The 13,819-nt window shown below is 40.4% G+C and overlaps 1 protein-coding gene across 4 annotated transcripts; it reads right to left on the bottom strand.

Annotated features, from left to right (window-relative positions):
* Nucleotides 1-118: 118 nt before the first annotated feature.
* Sage (salivary gland-expressed bHLH) lies at nucleotides 119-11,912 on the bottom strand. Of its 4 annotated transcripts, none has more exons than XM_076810427.1 (4): nucleotides 11,333-11,908; nucleotides 6,438-6,680; nucleotides 1,782-1,982; nucleotides 119-685 (listed from the first exon to the last, which is right to left on the bottom strand). In XM_076810427.1, exons 2-4 carry the CDS (start codon nucleotides 6,652-6,654, stop codon nucleotides 270-272), a joined length of 834 nt encoding a protein of 277 aa, XP_076666542.1. In that variant the 5' UTR covers nucleotides 6,655-6,680; nucleotides 11,333-11,908; the 3' UTR covers nucleotides 119-269. The 4 variants fall into 4 exon arrangements, with proteins under 4 accessions (XP_076666542.1, XP_076666548.1, XP_076666533.1 ...); XM_076810433.1 differs by having other exon boundaries at nucleotides 6,438-6,634; nucleotides 11,215-11,907; XM_076810418.1 differs by having other exon boundaries at nucleotides 6,438-6,618; nucleotides 11,333-11,906.
* Between the last annotated feature and the right edge of the window lie 1,907 nt (nucleotides 11,913-13,819).

Genomic DNA, 13,819 nt, shown 5'->3' with positions numbered 1-13,819 from the left:
CGGTCCATATAGTACGGGCCTGAAGCACTCCACGAACCTAGGCCGCCGCGGAGGCGAAGACGCGCGGCGGGGGAAAGGAGCCGTTGCCTTCGAAAATCGGCCGCTGCGTTCACTTAAATCCCATGCCTGCTCTGTAGCAAGCACTATACAGTGGAATTTCTAAAGAAAAGATCGGTAGTATGGACGGGATAAATTGAACCTAGGTGTCTCGATCCATTCATAGAAAATCGGAGAATTAAAGGGTGACAAGATGGCTTTTATGAGGATCGTCAGTGTCTTGTCTCGTAAGGATACTGTCGATCATCGTGTTGAATCGGTACGCGAGAGTGAATAGGTGTGGGTAACGATGGAGAAGGAGCAACAAACGGAGCGTGATAATCGTATCGATAATAAGTGAACGATTCCCATCTGGTAGGATGTTGCATGTCAAAAGACGTGGTTGTAGGAATTGGCGTACTGCTGGCGTAGTAACTTCTGTCCGGTACATTTGGGACGTAGCTGCATGGTGGTTTCAAAAGACTCTGCAAGTGTCGTATATACGTAATCGCGTGCCTGAGTGACTCGATTTTCGAAAGTTTCTTCCCGGGTGGCTTGCAGATCGGAAGTTTAGATCGTAAAAGTTCGAACGCGCGATTCATGTCCTTCATCCTCGTTCGTTCTCGGTCGCAAGCTGATTTCTTGTAATCTGAAAATTGAGTATCGGCTTGATTATTATTTGGAACGAAGAATTGCCTGATTTTTGTTATTTTAATTTAATTGGCACAAGGCGAAACTTCTGTTAGTGGTAAATTGATAGTTTTTATAGAATGTGGTAACGTAACATTATTCTACTTGAATATCTGCAATTAACGGTGCACTCCCATTCGGCGGTACGATTTTGAGCAATTTTGGGGATTTTTTTTGTTTAAAAACCATAACGCGTAAGATTTTTAAGCCTTTTACATACACGTCTTCACGTTTAGTGTATAATCATGAATCTTTTTGGTTACTAATAGTTAGTAATAAGTGAGATATTGCAGCGTTCTCGCCGCGTGTCATTCAGGTTGGTTGACAATTTACATGATTTCTGCCACCAGACTTATCGAAATCTGAAAACCCTAAGAAATTATTAATCTACATCAGGGTTGCCTAACTGGTGACTCGCGAGCCACCGGGGGCACCTCCGCCTTGCTACTACGCTGAACGGCCCCCCTCCATACCTCCCAGACTCAGACGTTCGCAGTCGAAAAGAGAAGGAAAGAAGGAGAAATTCACTGCGATCGTCAGAGTCTGGTAGGCATGGAGGGGGGCCGTTCAGCGTAGCAGCAAAGCGGAGGAGCCCCCGGTGACTCGCGAGTCACCAGTTAGTCAACCCTGTCCTACAATATGGTGATAAATAATTTTTTCAAAATTTATCCCCACCACTCTTTTTTCCAAAATTCTTTATCCCTATATTGCAGGATATAAAAAAACATAAAACCTTGAATTAAGCTTCTTTTCGATATCTTTTACGATTTCACAGATGTTCGCGATGCAATTTGAAAACTGACCATTCCTTTGAAGGTGTTTTCAGGCATTTGACGCACTTTTGATGACGTTGGTCTTGTTAAAGCAATTCATTTTCTCGATTTCTAAGATTTTCTCTATTATTATTTACTAACACGTTCGGCGGCGTAACGATAAGACAACGACTCCGTCAGTCGAGAGATAATAATAAACTTTCTTGTGTTGATTATCGCAGAAAACAGTAAAACTATATCTGTCACAGATACGCTAGTATGTATGTATATATTATTAAACACCTTTCTCAGTTTGCGACGGTTCCCGTTGCACCGACTTAATGTTCGTTTCATGAAGAATCTCTAAATGTGGATGAGTATTAATCACTTCTGGCTCGGGTACCCTTATCACAAAGACACGATCGTTGTTCGGTTGGCAGTCCGCGAAATTTCCATCCTGCCACGTCCTCCTTATAGACTGTCGGCCAATTGAATTTGAATTTTCTGTAAACAAATACCCTGTAGTCTTTTTTAAAATGTCTGGGAACGCTGCGCGTTAATTGGACTGCGTATCAGGGGCGGCTTTAGCATACTTGGCACCCCGGGCAAGATTATCATGGCGCCTCTCCAGGGGCACGAAAATCAATTAGCAGAACGGATATAAATGAATAAACTTATACAGCGGCGGCCCTACAGATTTAGCGCCCCGGGCGGTCGCCCTACCTGCCCCCCCCCCCCTCAAAATTTGGCCCTGCTATGTATAACGATATATTTATTTTTATTAAACCAAGTCCTGTCGTTGGAAAACACTAATAAAAAAGTGACTTGGAACTAACTTAATTCCAATAATTATTTATAACAAAGTTTATATTATTTCCAATTTCACAAACTTGTGTGTACAATTCCACGTAAAACAAGGGGTTGAAGACGGTTATGATATCGTTTGGTTCTCGAAACAGTTATAAGAACCGAGATGATCTTGAAACAGTTACGAGTGAAAAATATTCTGGCCTATATCGGTTTCGGTTCCGGTTCTACAGTACCGATGTGGCATCGGTTCCATTACGGGTATATATCGGTTATACAGTGAACTCAGAACCGATATATAGTGTGGTGTTTGAGAGTTTCAGCGCCATTATTGCGTCGCCGAGGTGAAGCGATCAGTCGATGGAGAGAGAGAGTGTGATGGAGAGAATGCGTGAGAGAGAGAGAGAGAGTGCGTTGAGCGATGCGTTGCCACGGTTGCCGAAAAAACGGCGATCGCGATTCGCAAGGAGCGTGACGGGCGAACAGTCGCATGTACGGCGTGATAGACGACACAGTCCAGTCCATTGTTATTCATTTCTTATATTCTTTTAATAAATCTTTTATTTTATTCTCACAATAGGTACATTACTTCAGTCAGAAATTGCGGTTCCTTATAACAATTATTCGAAATTACGGTGCTTCATAACTGTTTCAGTCAGAGCCGATATCCTATGTACAACAGGTTGGATCAGTTATTTTCGGAACCGTCCCAACCCCTGCGTAAAACCATTCGGGGGTAAGAAAATATCCAGAAACATGAGGATTTTAATTAATCAATAATTATTTTTTAAACTTTCGATGCAATGACTCTTCTTCCATTCCGGATACTTGGTGGCATAGGTGTAGTTTTTAAAACGATTTTATTCAGCTTCGATCCTCTGTTTGTTTGTTTCTTTCTTGTATGTATGTTTGTGTGGTTCAAAACTAGAAACTCAATTTTAACCCACATCCAACTATCCAATAGACTTGAAACTTTGCAGGCGTACGTAGTTTGGATGACAATAAAACGTTATGGGGAAAAAACACGGGTGGAGGGGGGGGGGGGGGTGAAAATATTACCCAGTCATCAATAAATATAACCCATAACTGCCGATCCAATCGACTTGAAATCAGCCACTCGCGTTCTTTACGGAATCCACAAAAAAACGTTGCGTTCGGGTCGCTAGTTCGCATTGCGATTTCAAATTATCGCGGTTCCCGTTATGGAGCAAAATCGGTCAACGGTATATGTAGGGGAGACCGGCGCTAGTTGATACGTTATTCTGTTTTCAATTTTTTTCATTTTTTATTTGAATTAATTACTTAATAACAAATATGCCAAAATATACTTTGGTCCTTCCTCTTTAATATATAGTAAGCGAAAACTTGAGAAAATACATACAAAATGAATGAAAAAATGTTATTTGGACGAAGGTAAAATGTATCAATTTACCCTGCGGGGCTAGTCTATACGTTTCTCAGTTTTCAATTTTTTTCATTTTTGTTTTAATTAATTACTTGACAACAAATATGCCAAAAAATACTTTGGTCCTTCCTCTTTAATATATAGTAAACGAAAAGTTGAGAAAATACATACAAAATGAATGAAAAAATGTTATTTGGACGGAGGCAAAATGTATCAATTTACCCTGCGGGGCTAGTCTATACGTTTCTCAGTTTTCAATTTTTTTCATTTTTGTTTTAATTAATTACTTGACAACAAATATGCCAAAATATACTTTGGTCCTTCCTCTTTAATATATAGTAAACGAAAACTTGAGAAAATACATACAAAATGAATGAAAAAAATGTTATTTGGACGAAGGCAAAATGTATCAATTTACCCCACTGCGGGGCTAGTTAATACGTTATTCTGTTTTCAATTTTTTTTAATTTTTGTTTGCATTAATTACTTAATAATAAATATGCCAAAATATACTTTGGTCCTTCCTCTTTAATATATAGTAAACGAAAAGTTGAGAAAATACATACAAAATGAATGAAAAAATGTTATTTGGACGAAGGTAAAATGTATCAATTTACCCTGCGGGGCTAGTCTATACGTTTCTCAGTTTTCAATTTTTTTCATTTTTGTTTTAATTAATTACTTGACAACAAATATGCCAAAAAATACTTTGGTCCTTCCTCTTTAATATATAGTAAACGAAAAGTTGAGAAAATACATACAAAATGAATGAAAAAATGTTATTTGGACGGAGGCAAAATGTATCAATTTACCCTGCGGGGCTAGTCTATACGTTTCTCAGTTTTCAATTTTTTTCATTTTTGTTTTAATTAATTACTTGACAACAAATATGCCAAAATATACTTTGGTCCTTCCTCTTTAATATATAGTAAACGAAAACTTGAGAAAATACATACAAAATGAATGAAAAAAATGTTATTTGGACGAAGGCAAAATGTATCAATTTACCCCACTGCGGGGCTAGTTAATACGTTATTCTGTTTTCAATTTTTTTTAATTTTTGTTTGCATTAATTACTTAATAATAAATATGCCAAAATATACTTTGGTCCTTCCTCTTTAATATATAGTAAACGAAAAGTTGAGAAAATACATACAAAATGAATGAAAAAATGTTATTTGGAAGATCAATTTGGACGAATCAAAACTATTTACTGTTTCTCCATATAAACGAAAACGGTTAAAAAAAATTGTTAACGTCAAGGTACACAGACGTACGCTGAACCGTAGTAAAGAATTGAACAACAAACATATCTCGCTCAAATGGAGCTACATATACACGGTGTCGAGATAATTCGTCTGTATCAACTAGCTTAGGTCTCCCCTACATGGAACATGAACAATGTGTGTGATATAAGTAATTAATACGATTAAGGCATTTTTCCTTAAATCGTTTAAATCGACTCAGGTATGTGCTATATATAATATATAATATACCAGGGACATTACTTCTCTCGCGTTTAGATTAGCTAGATGCTGTTTTGTTACGTAGCAATAAGTACTTTTGTCTCATAGAGGATTTTGTGTAAGCGAGGAAACATGGAAAGTGAGGCGAGCATCGAATCCGCAAGGAAAGAACATAATTTAAGAAAGATAAAAATGATTTGTGAGACAGCTTGCTGTAGAGAATCGAATAAACTAATACTTACTTAAAACATTACATTTGTTGTTTATTTTTGTGCCTCATTCTGTATTATTTATTTCACCAATGTATAAGAAAATGTGTAACTAAGTAAGTAAACAAAAATATATTTAAATAACTAAACAAAGAAGCAATTTTTTACGAACTTACCACATTTACGGAAAAAGGGCACATAAACCAATTGCTTGAAACTTATAAATAAAGGCACATATCATTTTCAAATCATGACTTCTGCTTTCAGAACGTTTGAAGGACGCGGTAATTACATCCTTAATGAACGGATTTCATTGCGTTAATTTTTATCAAGTTATACTATAATGAAAACTTTGAAATCGATTTTCTTGAGATTTGGGCGTATGCGCCCTTTTTCCATCAAATGCCTCAATTACTTGGCACTATAGGGTTTAAGCAAACTGTTAAACTGTATATAGCAATACAAAATATTTGTAAAGAAGTCTGGGCAGTGAAATATAAATCCACAAATACTAAAAACTAGAAAATAAAAAATACATAAAAAAATGTTAAGTTAAACGATTTTATTAAAAATGTATTAAAAACTAAAAAATAATTATTTCCTTGTGCCGCAATTTCGATGGTGTTTGTTTTCAATTTAAATAAAATCGTGGAGCAGGAGATTTCATAACAGAATATGAATCAATTTAATACAGCATCAAGCGTCAAAATGAATTTGTTTTAGATATCCTGCTCCACGATTTTATTTAAATTGCAAAAACACCCTCGAAATTGTAGTACAAGAAAATAATTATTCTTTAGTTATTAATGCATTTTTAATAAAATCGTTTAACATAAAATTTTTTATAGTTGCATCAAATTCAATTTCAAGTGCTATTGAAATTTGCAGTCTTGCGTGCACCAAGTGGGGTAGAGCAGTGGGGAGTAGTTTGTACGGAATATTCATCTTCAGTTACTAATATTTGTCGCAAGAAGAGCACGTGTATTATGTGGAAAGGATTTCTATTTTGGATAATTTTCCTCGATTTTCTCCATCGACAATTTTTTATATTTTTTTTTATCAAAAACTGTACCTGATCCATTTCTCATTAACTGGTCCTGCAGATATTGATTGACCGCGGGCAATTTCGGCGGAGAACTATCTTCCTGATTTAGTATCGCTTGTCGCTGCTGCTGTTGTTGCTTAGAATTTTTGTCTAGATCGAGCAATATCGGCGAGTGGGTAGAATCCTCGTTGTTGCTATCATTCCCAGACTGCAAAACACGGTTCCTATTTCCATACATGTGCATTAACCCTTAGGAGGTGTCGTAGGATCCTTTAGACCCCGTAACATAGAAAGCATTGTTATGCATTAAGGGATTACAGTAAATACTCGTATTAAACAGGGGCGGATCCAGAGGGGGCGATAGGGGCGACCGCCCCCCTCCCCCTCCCCAAGAATAATAAAATGGAAAAATATTATGACACTGTGTATCATTCTGTGTAAATAATTAATGTGATTTTAATTACTTAGGCTATAGTATCAGGCAGAGATATTAAAATATAAGTTACAAGCAAATATTAAATCTTGTAAAAGAGGGTTCAAAATTGTACTTATCGACGTGCGTTACGAAAAGTAGCACGTTTGCCTTCTTTCTCACGAAAACTATCACGTTTCGTCTTTCGCTGCGAGAACTAGCACGTTAGATCGGTTTGCCACGGAAAGTAGCATGCTCGGGTTTACCCCGCGTTCGCAATTCCCCCACTTTCCTTTACTTAAAATATGTAATTTAAAATTTCATATGTGTTGCCTCTCGGAGATTAGATGAAATTATTATTTATTAACCCTCTAGTGCATAGATTTTTAATTCAGTAGAAAAAATTAGACTAGTCTAATTCGGGGATGGAAAGACCGAATCCGATGTCTGTTTTCAATTTGGAGGACGTCTGGGCTCCCCAGGGCAGCCTTCTGGGTCACCGCCTTAAGGCCGGATCATGTAGCAAGTACAAAAAATGTAGTGGGTGTTTTTTTTTTTATAAAATAAATACTTTATTTTTAACGATAAACTATAAAAAAAATGTTCAAAAGAATATAAATTTATGATATAATAGAGAATTATTTTATTGCGCATTGGGAGATTTAACAAAGCACAGAAGAAGCGCGAGAAGCCATCCGGAGCCGGCCTAAGGTCGGTATCAACAATGGCAAACTTTTTTTGCAATTATTAACGCGCTGAAACGTGATAGTTTCTGCGGTATAATCCAAAACGTGCTATTCTTCGTGGCTAAACCGGATAATATGTTAGTTCTCGCCGTAAATTCCCAGATGTGCTATCTTTCGTGGCGAAACAGTCAAATGTGTTAAGGTACGTGTCGACTTGACAGTAAACCTCGCGCGAGGAGCTCTCGAGAATATTTCTCGCAAGTGGACACTACGTCCGAGAGTGACTGTCGGAGAGCGACGTTCAACTCTCAGACAGCGGGCGCGTTGCAACTTGCTCTCGAGTGGATACATAATAATATTACTATCCGACAGTTGCTTCCGAAATACGAACCAGGTTCGTATTCTGCGAGTGCTGTCGCGAGAATAGGTCTTCTGAGTTATGTAGTAGGCTCGCGTCGCGAGTAGGAAATTCAATCCCGGGATCCCGGCTGTTTTTTCGATTCTAAAACTGCCGGGATTTGATATATCAAGTTATAACTTATCCGGAGAATTTCGAGAATTTTTAAAAACGTAAATTACTTTATGAACTGAAAAATATAAAAATGGAATCCAAAAGACAGCCGGGATCCCGGGAACCCGGGATTGAATTCCCTAGTTACGAGGCACGGCGTTGCCAGAGAAGTGTTGCTAGGCGGTTAGCCGGGAGAACTGCGCGGCCGAGGCAGTCTGCGTCGTGCCGAGTGGCGAGACACATTTTATGTACGCCATTTATTGTAATCAACGCAAAATATATAACTATTTCATTTCATCCACCCTGCAATTTCTCTTTCTATGTTGCTTCTTTCTCTATTTTAAAATATTATAAGCAATAATCACAGCACTAAGTTTTTGCACATCTATAATCACGGCCTCGATTCGTTCGTAGCTTAAAAGAAACTGAGAGAAACTGCAGAGAGTAAGCGCAGACCAATTTCTAGTGGACACGGTTCTGAGAGTTCTATCGGATAGTAAGCTCTGGGCGAGTTTTCTATCGCCTACCTGAGAGTAAAAATTTTCGAAACTGCTCTCAAGTGGACACACCATTCGGGAGTAACTATCGAGAGTAACTTGCGCGAGTTCTCTCAAGTGGACACGTACCTTTAGTCTTCGCGGCGGAAGGCCAAACGTGCGAATATTCGTCAGAAACTATGGAACGTGCTTCTTTCTGTGGCAAACCGAAACGTGCTACTTTCCGTAACGCACGTCGTTATGTACTTTTACATATTTCGCCTCCTCCAAGAAAGGCTCCTGAATCCGCCTCTGGTATTAAACCCGACGAACGGGGTTGACGGCGGGCTTACCACGCGTCGTGGACACTATTCCGCGCGGCCAATGCCGCGAGTGAGAAAACTCAAGAGCGGGCGAGAGGGAACGAAACAGTTGACACGAAGTTGCCGTCCGACCCTTTTGTTCCCTTTCGCTCGTTCTCGGGTCCCCCCCACTCTCGACCGAAGGATTCCAAAAAATGGTGGGGGCAGTCACCGGGCGTACTACGCATGGTAAAGACGGGGCTATAACGAGGATGTACTGTACTCGCAGTCAGGAGTTAGAAGAAGAACGATTCTTTGGGAATTTATTCCAGAAAGTACATGCATATTTTTATGCATAGCTTTTTGTATTCAGATGAGGGACACTTTAACAGATTATTCTTTACGTTTTGATGTAAAAGTATTTGTTCACAGTATTGTCTCGTTAGCGGCTCGCTGTTCGGGACCGGCGTTGAGCCCGTATCGTGGACGGAGCCCTAACTCCGAGTGTTCGTTTCTCGCTTCTTTTTGGCCGAAGGGGGGAACGAGATGGAACACTGCGTGCGCGGCGAGGATCAGGGGGGCCAAGCTTCCCTCTTACGAAAGTTGAAGCAGAGTTTGTAGCGCCTCCTACCAATGAGGTGCGTACTAAACTGTGAATGTGTGAATTGGTGTGAATCGGGACGTATGTGTATGTGTATACGTGTAATGCACCGTTTACTTTAAACCTGTCCACGGATCGTCGCGCCAGCGACACGTATGCAGCAGATAGAAGGATAAACATCGAAATTGAATATTTCTTCTTTTCTTAGGAAAAGAAAATATATTCAATTTCTTTGTATATCCTTCTATCTGCTGCATACGCGTCACTGACGCGACAATCCATGGTCAGACGGCCTTAGAAAGGGTAAACCAGGGAAAGTGAGGACACTTCCTCGTGTCTGCGCCAAACATTTCTAAATGACGACGGTCGTCATGGTAACATTTCACCAACGTCGAAAGGTTGTGTGTCGTGCTCACTGATACACGTAGGTATGTGTGTGTGATGTACCTAGCGCCTCCTACCAATGCGGTGCTAACTAAACGGGAAAACTTCAGCCAAACAAAGACAGCTTGGTCCCCCTGGCCGGGCCTGCGTCAAGATTTTGCGAAGCGGTTTTCGTGCTCACGGTAAGCGCTTGCGTTCATCGCGCACGCAAAGGACGGAGTGTCAGGCGTCCGAAAGACGGAGCGAGGCAAAACATCAACACGTCGTCTGTCTCGTACCGTTCTCGCTCGCTTTCAGTGCCTCTCGCTCGCTCTCCTTCCATCTCGCTCTCGCCTTCGCCGGACAAGAGTGAGACAGAAGTGGTGGGGATAGCGAAAAGTCCGTAACGTGTACACCAAACCGAGCCCGTAACGAGACAATACTGTATTGCAAAATTACAACTGATTTCCTGGAAGCTGTTTTTAGAGACACGTTTCGCGACAACCAACATTGTTCGTAACTGAAAACGAAGAAGATTTAGTTATAGTGCAATAGTTTTATCTTTAATCGTTCCGTTTTATAAAATATTAATCCGGGACAAAATGACTTTGCGTAAAAATATGCATGTACACTTTCTGAAATAAATTCGCAAAGAATCGTGTTCCTTCTACCTCTTGACTGCGAGTAACCCCTTAAATCAAGTTGATTTAATGCTATATTAGTGTCAGTGTCAGCTATAATATGCAAAGGAAGAAAGATACGTAGGTATATATTTTTTTACCCGTTAATCACAAAACACAAGTCAACTCGTCTCGCCCATAGCAGGTATATGAATATATCTTAATATTCTTTCCGGCATAGAATGATAGAACTACTAAAAACTCAAGACAGAAGGATTCGCTGATAAATAAATAAAGAATTTACTCAAGAAATAGTTAAATAGGTGAGTTTTTACTTCACTTTACTAACCGTATGTGATGGAAATAGCAAGAAACATTGGAAGATATACTGCTGCATATAGTGGTAATGAGAAACAAATGATAGGGTTATGCAATCTGTATGCCCAGTGAAGTGACATTTTCAAACGACGAGTTAATTCGTCTTGTCCAGTGAAGCGGCACGTTAAAAATGACGAGTTAACTCGTCTTCGCTGGTTAGAAGGTTAAAAAGACATTGACGATTTGGGAAACGTTGGAAAAATGGATGAGAATTTGCACCATATTCGATTTTCGAAACTATTGAAATCGCGTTCGAATAACTAAGGAAGATAACTAAGGGCACCATTTTTTGTGGGATATACATATAACATATTTACATATATCCCTCTATGGAGGTACCAAGGAGTTCGTCGAATTCATTGTACCTCCCAAGAGTTAATAAAAAAAAATGTACAAATTTGACAGTGTATAAAGACAAAAAAAAAATAGACAATGGTGCAACACTTGTAACTCACATCGGATATAAAAGAAACCTGCTCCAAAAGTAATACTCGATTTTTGTAATCCTGTAAACCGGGGGTAGTCCTACTTCCTGTTGGCGAGGGTTTGACAAAAGCTCCGAGTAGACTTTACCTCGTTTCTGGACAGGTCGTTGGCGTATTCCTCCGAGTCCATGTTAAAGAACCGATCACTTATTCGTTAAGAGACGTCCCTTTGATCAAGAAGGATACAAGGAACTGTCGAGCAACCTTCCTCGAGAAACTCTCCTGGGGCATATATCGCGCGCGACTGTCGTTGCACGTTCGTCGTCGGATAAGATGTGGATCGGTCACAGACAGTCGTTATTAATGTTAATTTTATCCGTTTATTAAGTATTCAGGTGTTCCGCTAGTGGCTCTCAACTGGTGATTAAAGACCCAACATCCATTTGAACGGTCTCGCGTCAGCAGAATTGTGCCCGACGTGAAATCTCCCTTCGTAAATTTCGAGACCGCGTTTCCTCGGTTCTCAGTAAAAAAATCCATGGCTTTTGGTGTTCCGTATGGGTCCATTGTAATTTCTTTGCGATGCATGACTCATCGGGGGGACTCAGGGTGTCATCGTCCCGTATGAGAGCCACTGAGATGATCGGAATAAAAGTGGGAATACAAACATCGAAACATAATAGACGCCCGCCCGATGGAAATACTAATGAGTCGAGGCGTGTAAGTAGAACGGATCGACGTGAATAGCGATCGTTTTCGAAAATGTACTGGAAATTATATATCCCATGGCAGCTGCCACTCCTCCATTGACTGAAAGACATTTATGTTTCATCGTAAAAGCCTATTTCGAATTGCTTAATAAAATATATACTGGAACACATTAGATACAGGGTAGAGCTGTTCAGAGCCTCGAAACATTCGAGTAGCTTGAAGTTCGCACCGAGCGGGACTCAGTTTCTCGAGCCGAGCCGAGACCCGAACGGTTGCGGGCAGCTCGATTTTTTCGAGCAGCTCGAATGTGTTTCGGGTAGCTCGATTGTTTCCAGCAGCTCGAATGTGTTTCGGGTAGCTTGTTTTTTTCGAGCAGCTCGAATGTGTTTCGGGTAGCTCGATTTTTTTGAGCAGCCCGTATATTTCGGGTAACTAGAATGTTTCGAGCCGCCCGAATATATTGTAGGTAGTCGACTGTGCAGTGTGACAGGTTGATGTAGCTGGAACGTTTTGTAGGCATAAAATATAAATTAAGTTAGATGTATAAAATGAGATGTATAGATATGAAAATTATATAAAGTAATTTAACCCTTGTCTGGCGGATATTTTAACAACACATTGGATGCGGGGTCCATTTTGACCCATAATTTAATTTGTATACACCTCGGGACAAGCTCCTAAATAAGGTATTCATCTTGTTAGCAATTCATCTTGTTGACTACGAGCTCAGATCCAGCCAGCTCACACACGTTCTCTACTCCGCATCTTCTTTCAAACTGACAGTGGATGCAGTGGGGTTTCAAAATTTTCATACGCACAACATAACATAACATAGCACAGCAGCTTGCTTCGGTGGATACTGTGCAACTTTTATAGCACAGCATAGCCCAGCACAGCATTGCATAGCATAGCATAGCATGCCACCGCTTAAGCCTTGAATTCACCTAGAAGCTATGTTATGCTATGCTATGCTATGCTATGCTATGCTATGCTATGCTATGCTATGCTATGCTATGCTATGCTATGCTATGCTATGCTATGCTATGCTATGCTATGCTATGCTATGCTATGCTATGCTACGCTACGCTACGCTACGCTACGCTACGCTACGCTACGCTACGCTACGCTACGCTACGCTATGCTATGCTATGCTATGCTATGCTATGCTATGCTATGCTATGGTATGCTACGTTACGCTACGCTATGCTATGCTATGCTATGCTATGCTATGCTATGCTATGCTATGGTATGCTACGTTACGCTACGCTATGCTATGCTATGCTATGCTATGCTACGCTATGCTATGCTACGCTATGGTATGCTACGCTACGCTACGCTACGCTACGCTATGCTATGCTATGCTACGCTACGCTACGCTACGCTATGCTGTGCTATGCTATGCTATGCTATGGTATGCTATGGTATGCTACGCTATGCTATGCTATGCTACGCTATGCTATGCTACGCTACGCTACGCTATGGTATGCTACGCTACGCTATGGTATGCTACGCTACGGTATGCTACGCTACGCTACGCTATGGTATGCTACGCTACGCTATGGTATGCTACGCTACGCTACGCTACGCTACGCTATGCTATGCTATGCTATGGTATGCTACGCTACGCTATGCTATGCTACGCTATGCTACGCTATGGTATGCTACGCTATGGTATGCTACGCTACACTACGCTATGGTATGCTACGCTACACTACGCTATGCTATGCTATGCTATGCTATGCTATGCTATGCTATGCTATGCTATGCTATGCTATGGTATGCTACGCTACGCTATGGTGTGCTACGCTACGCTACGCTACGCTACGCTACGCTACGCTACGCTACGCTACGCTACGCTACGCTATGCTATGCTATGCTACGCTACGCTATGCTATGCTATGCTATGCTATGCTATGGTATGGTA

This window comes from Andrena cerasifolii, chromosome 1 (assembly GCF_050908995.1).
Source record: "Andrena cerasifolii isolate SP2316 chromosome 1, iyAndCera1_principal, whole genome shotgun sequence".
Lineage (NCBI taxonomy): Eukaryota > Metazoa > Arthropoda > Insecta > Hymenoptera > Andrenidae > Andrena > Andrena cerasifolii.
The sequence above is the reverse complement of the archived record's forward strand: the minus strand, read 5'-3'. Positions and strand labels throughout refer to the sequence as shown.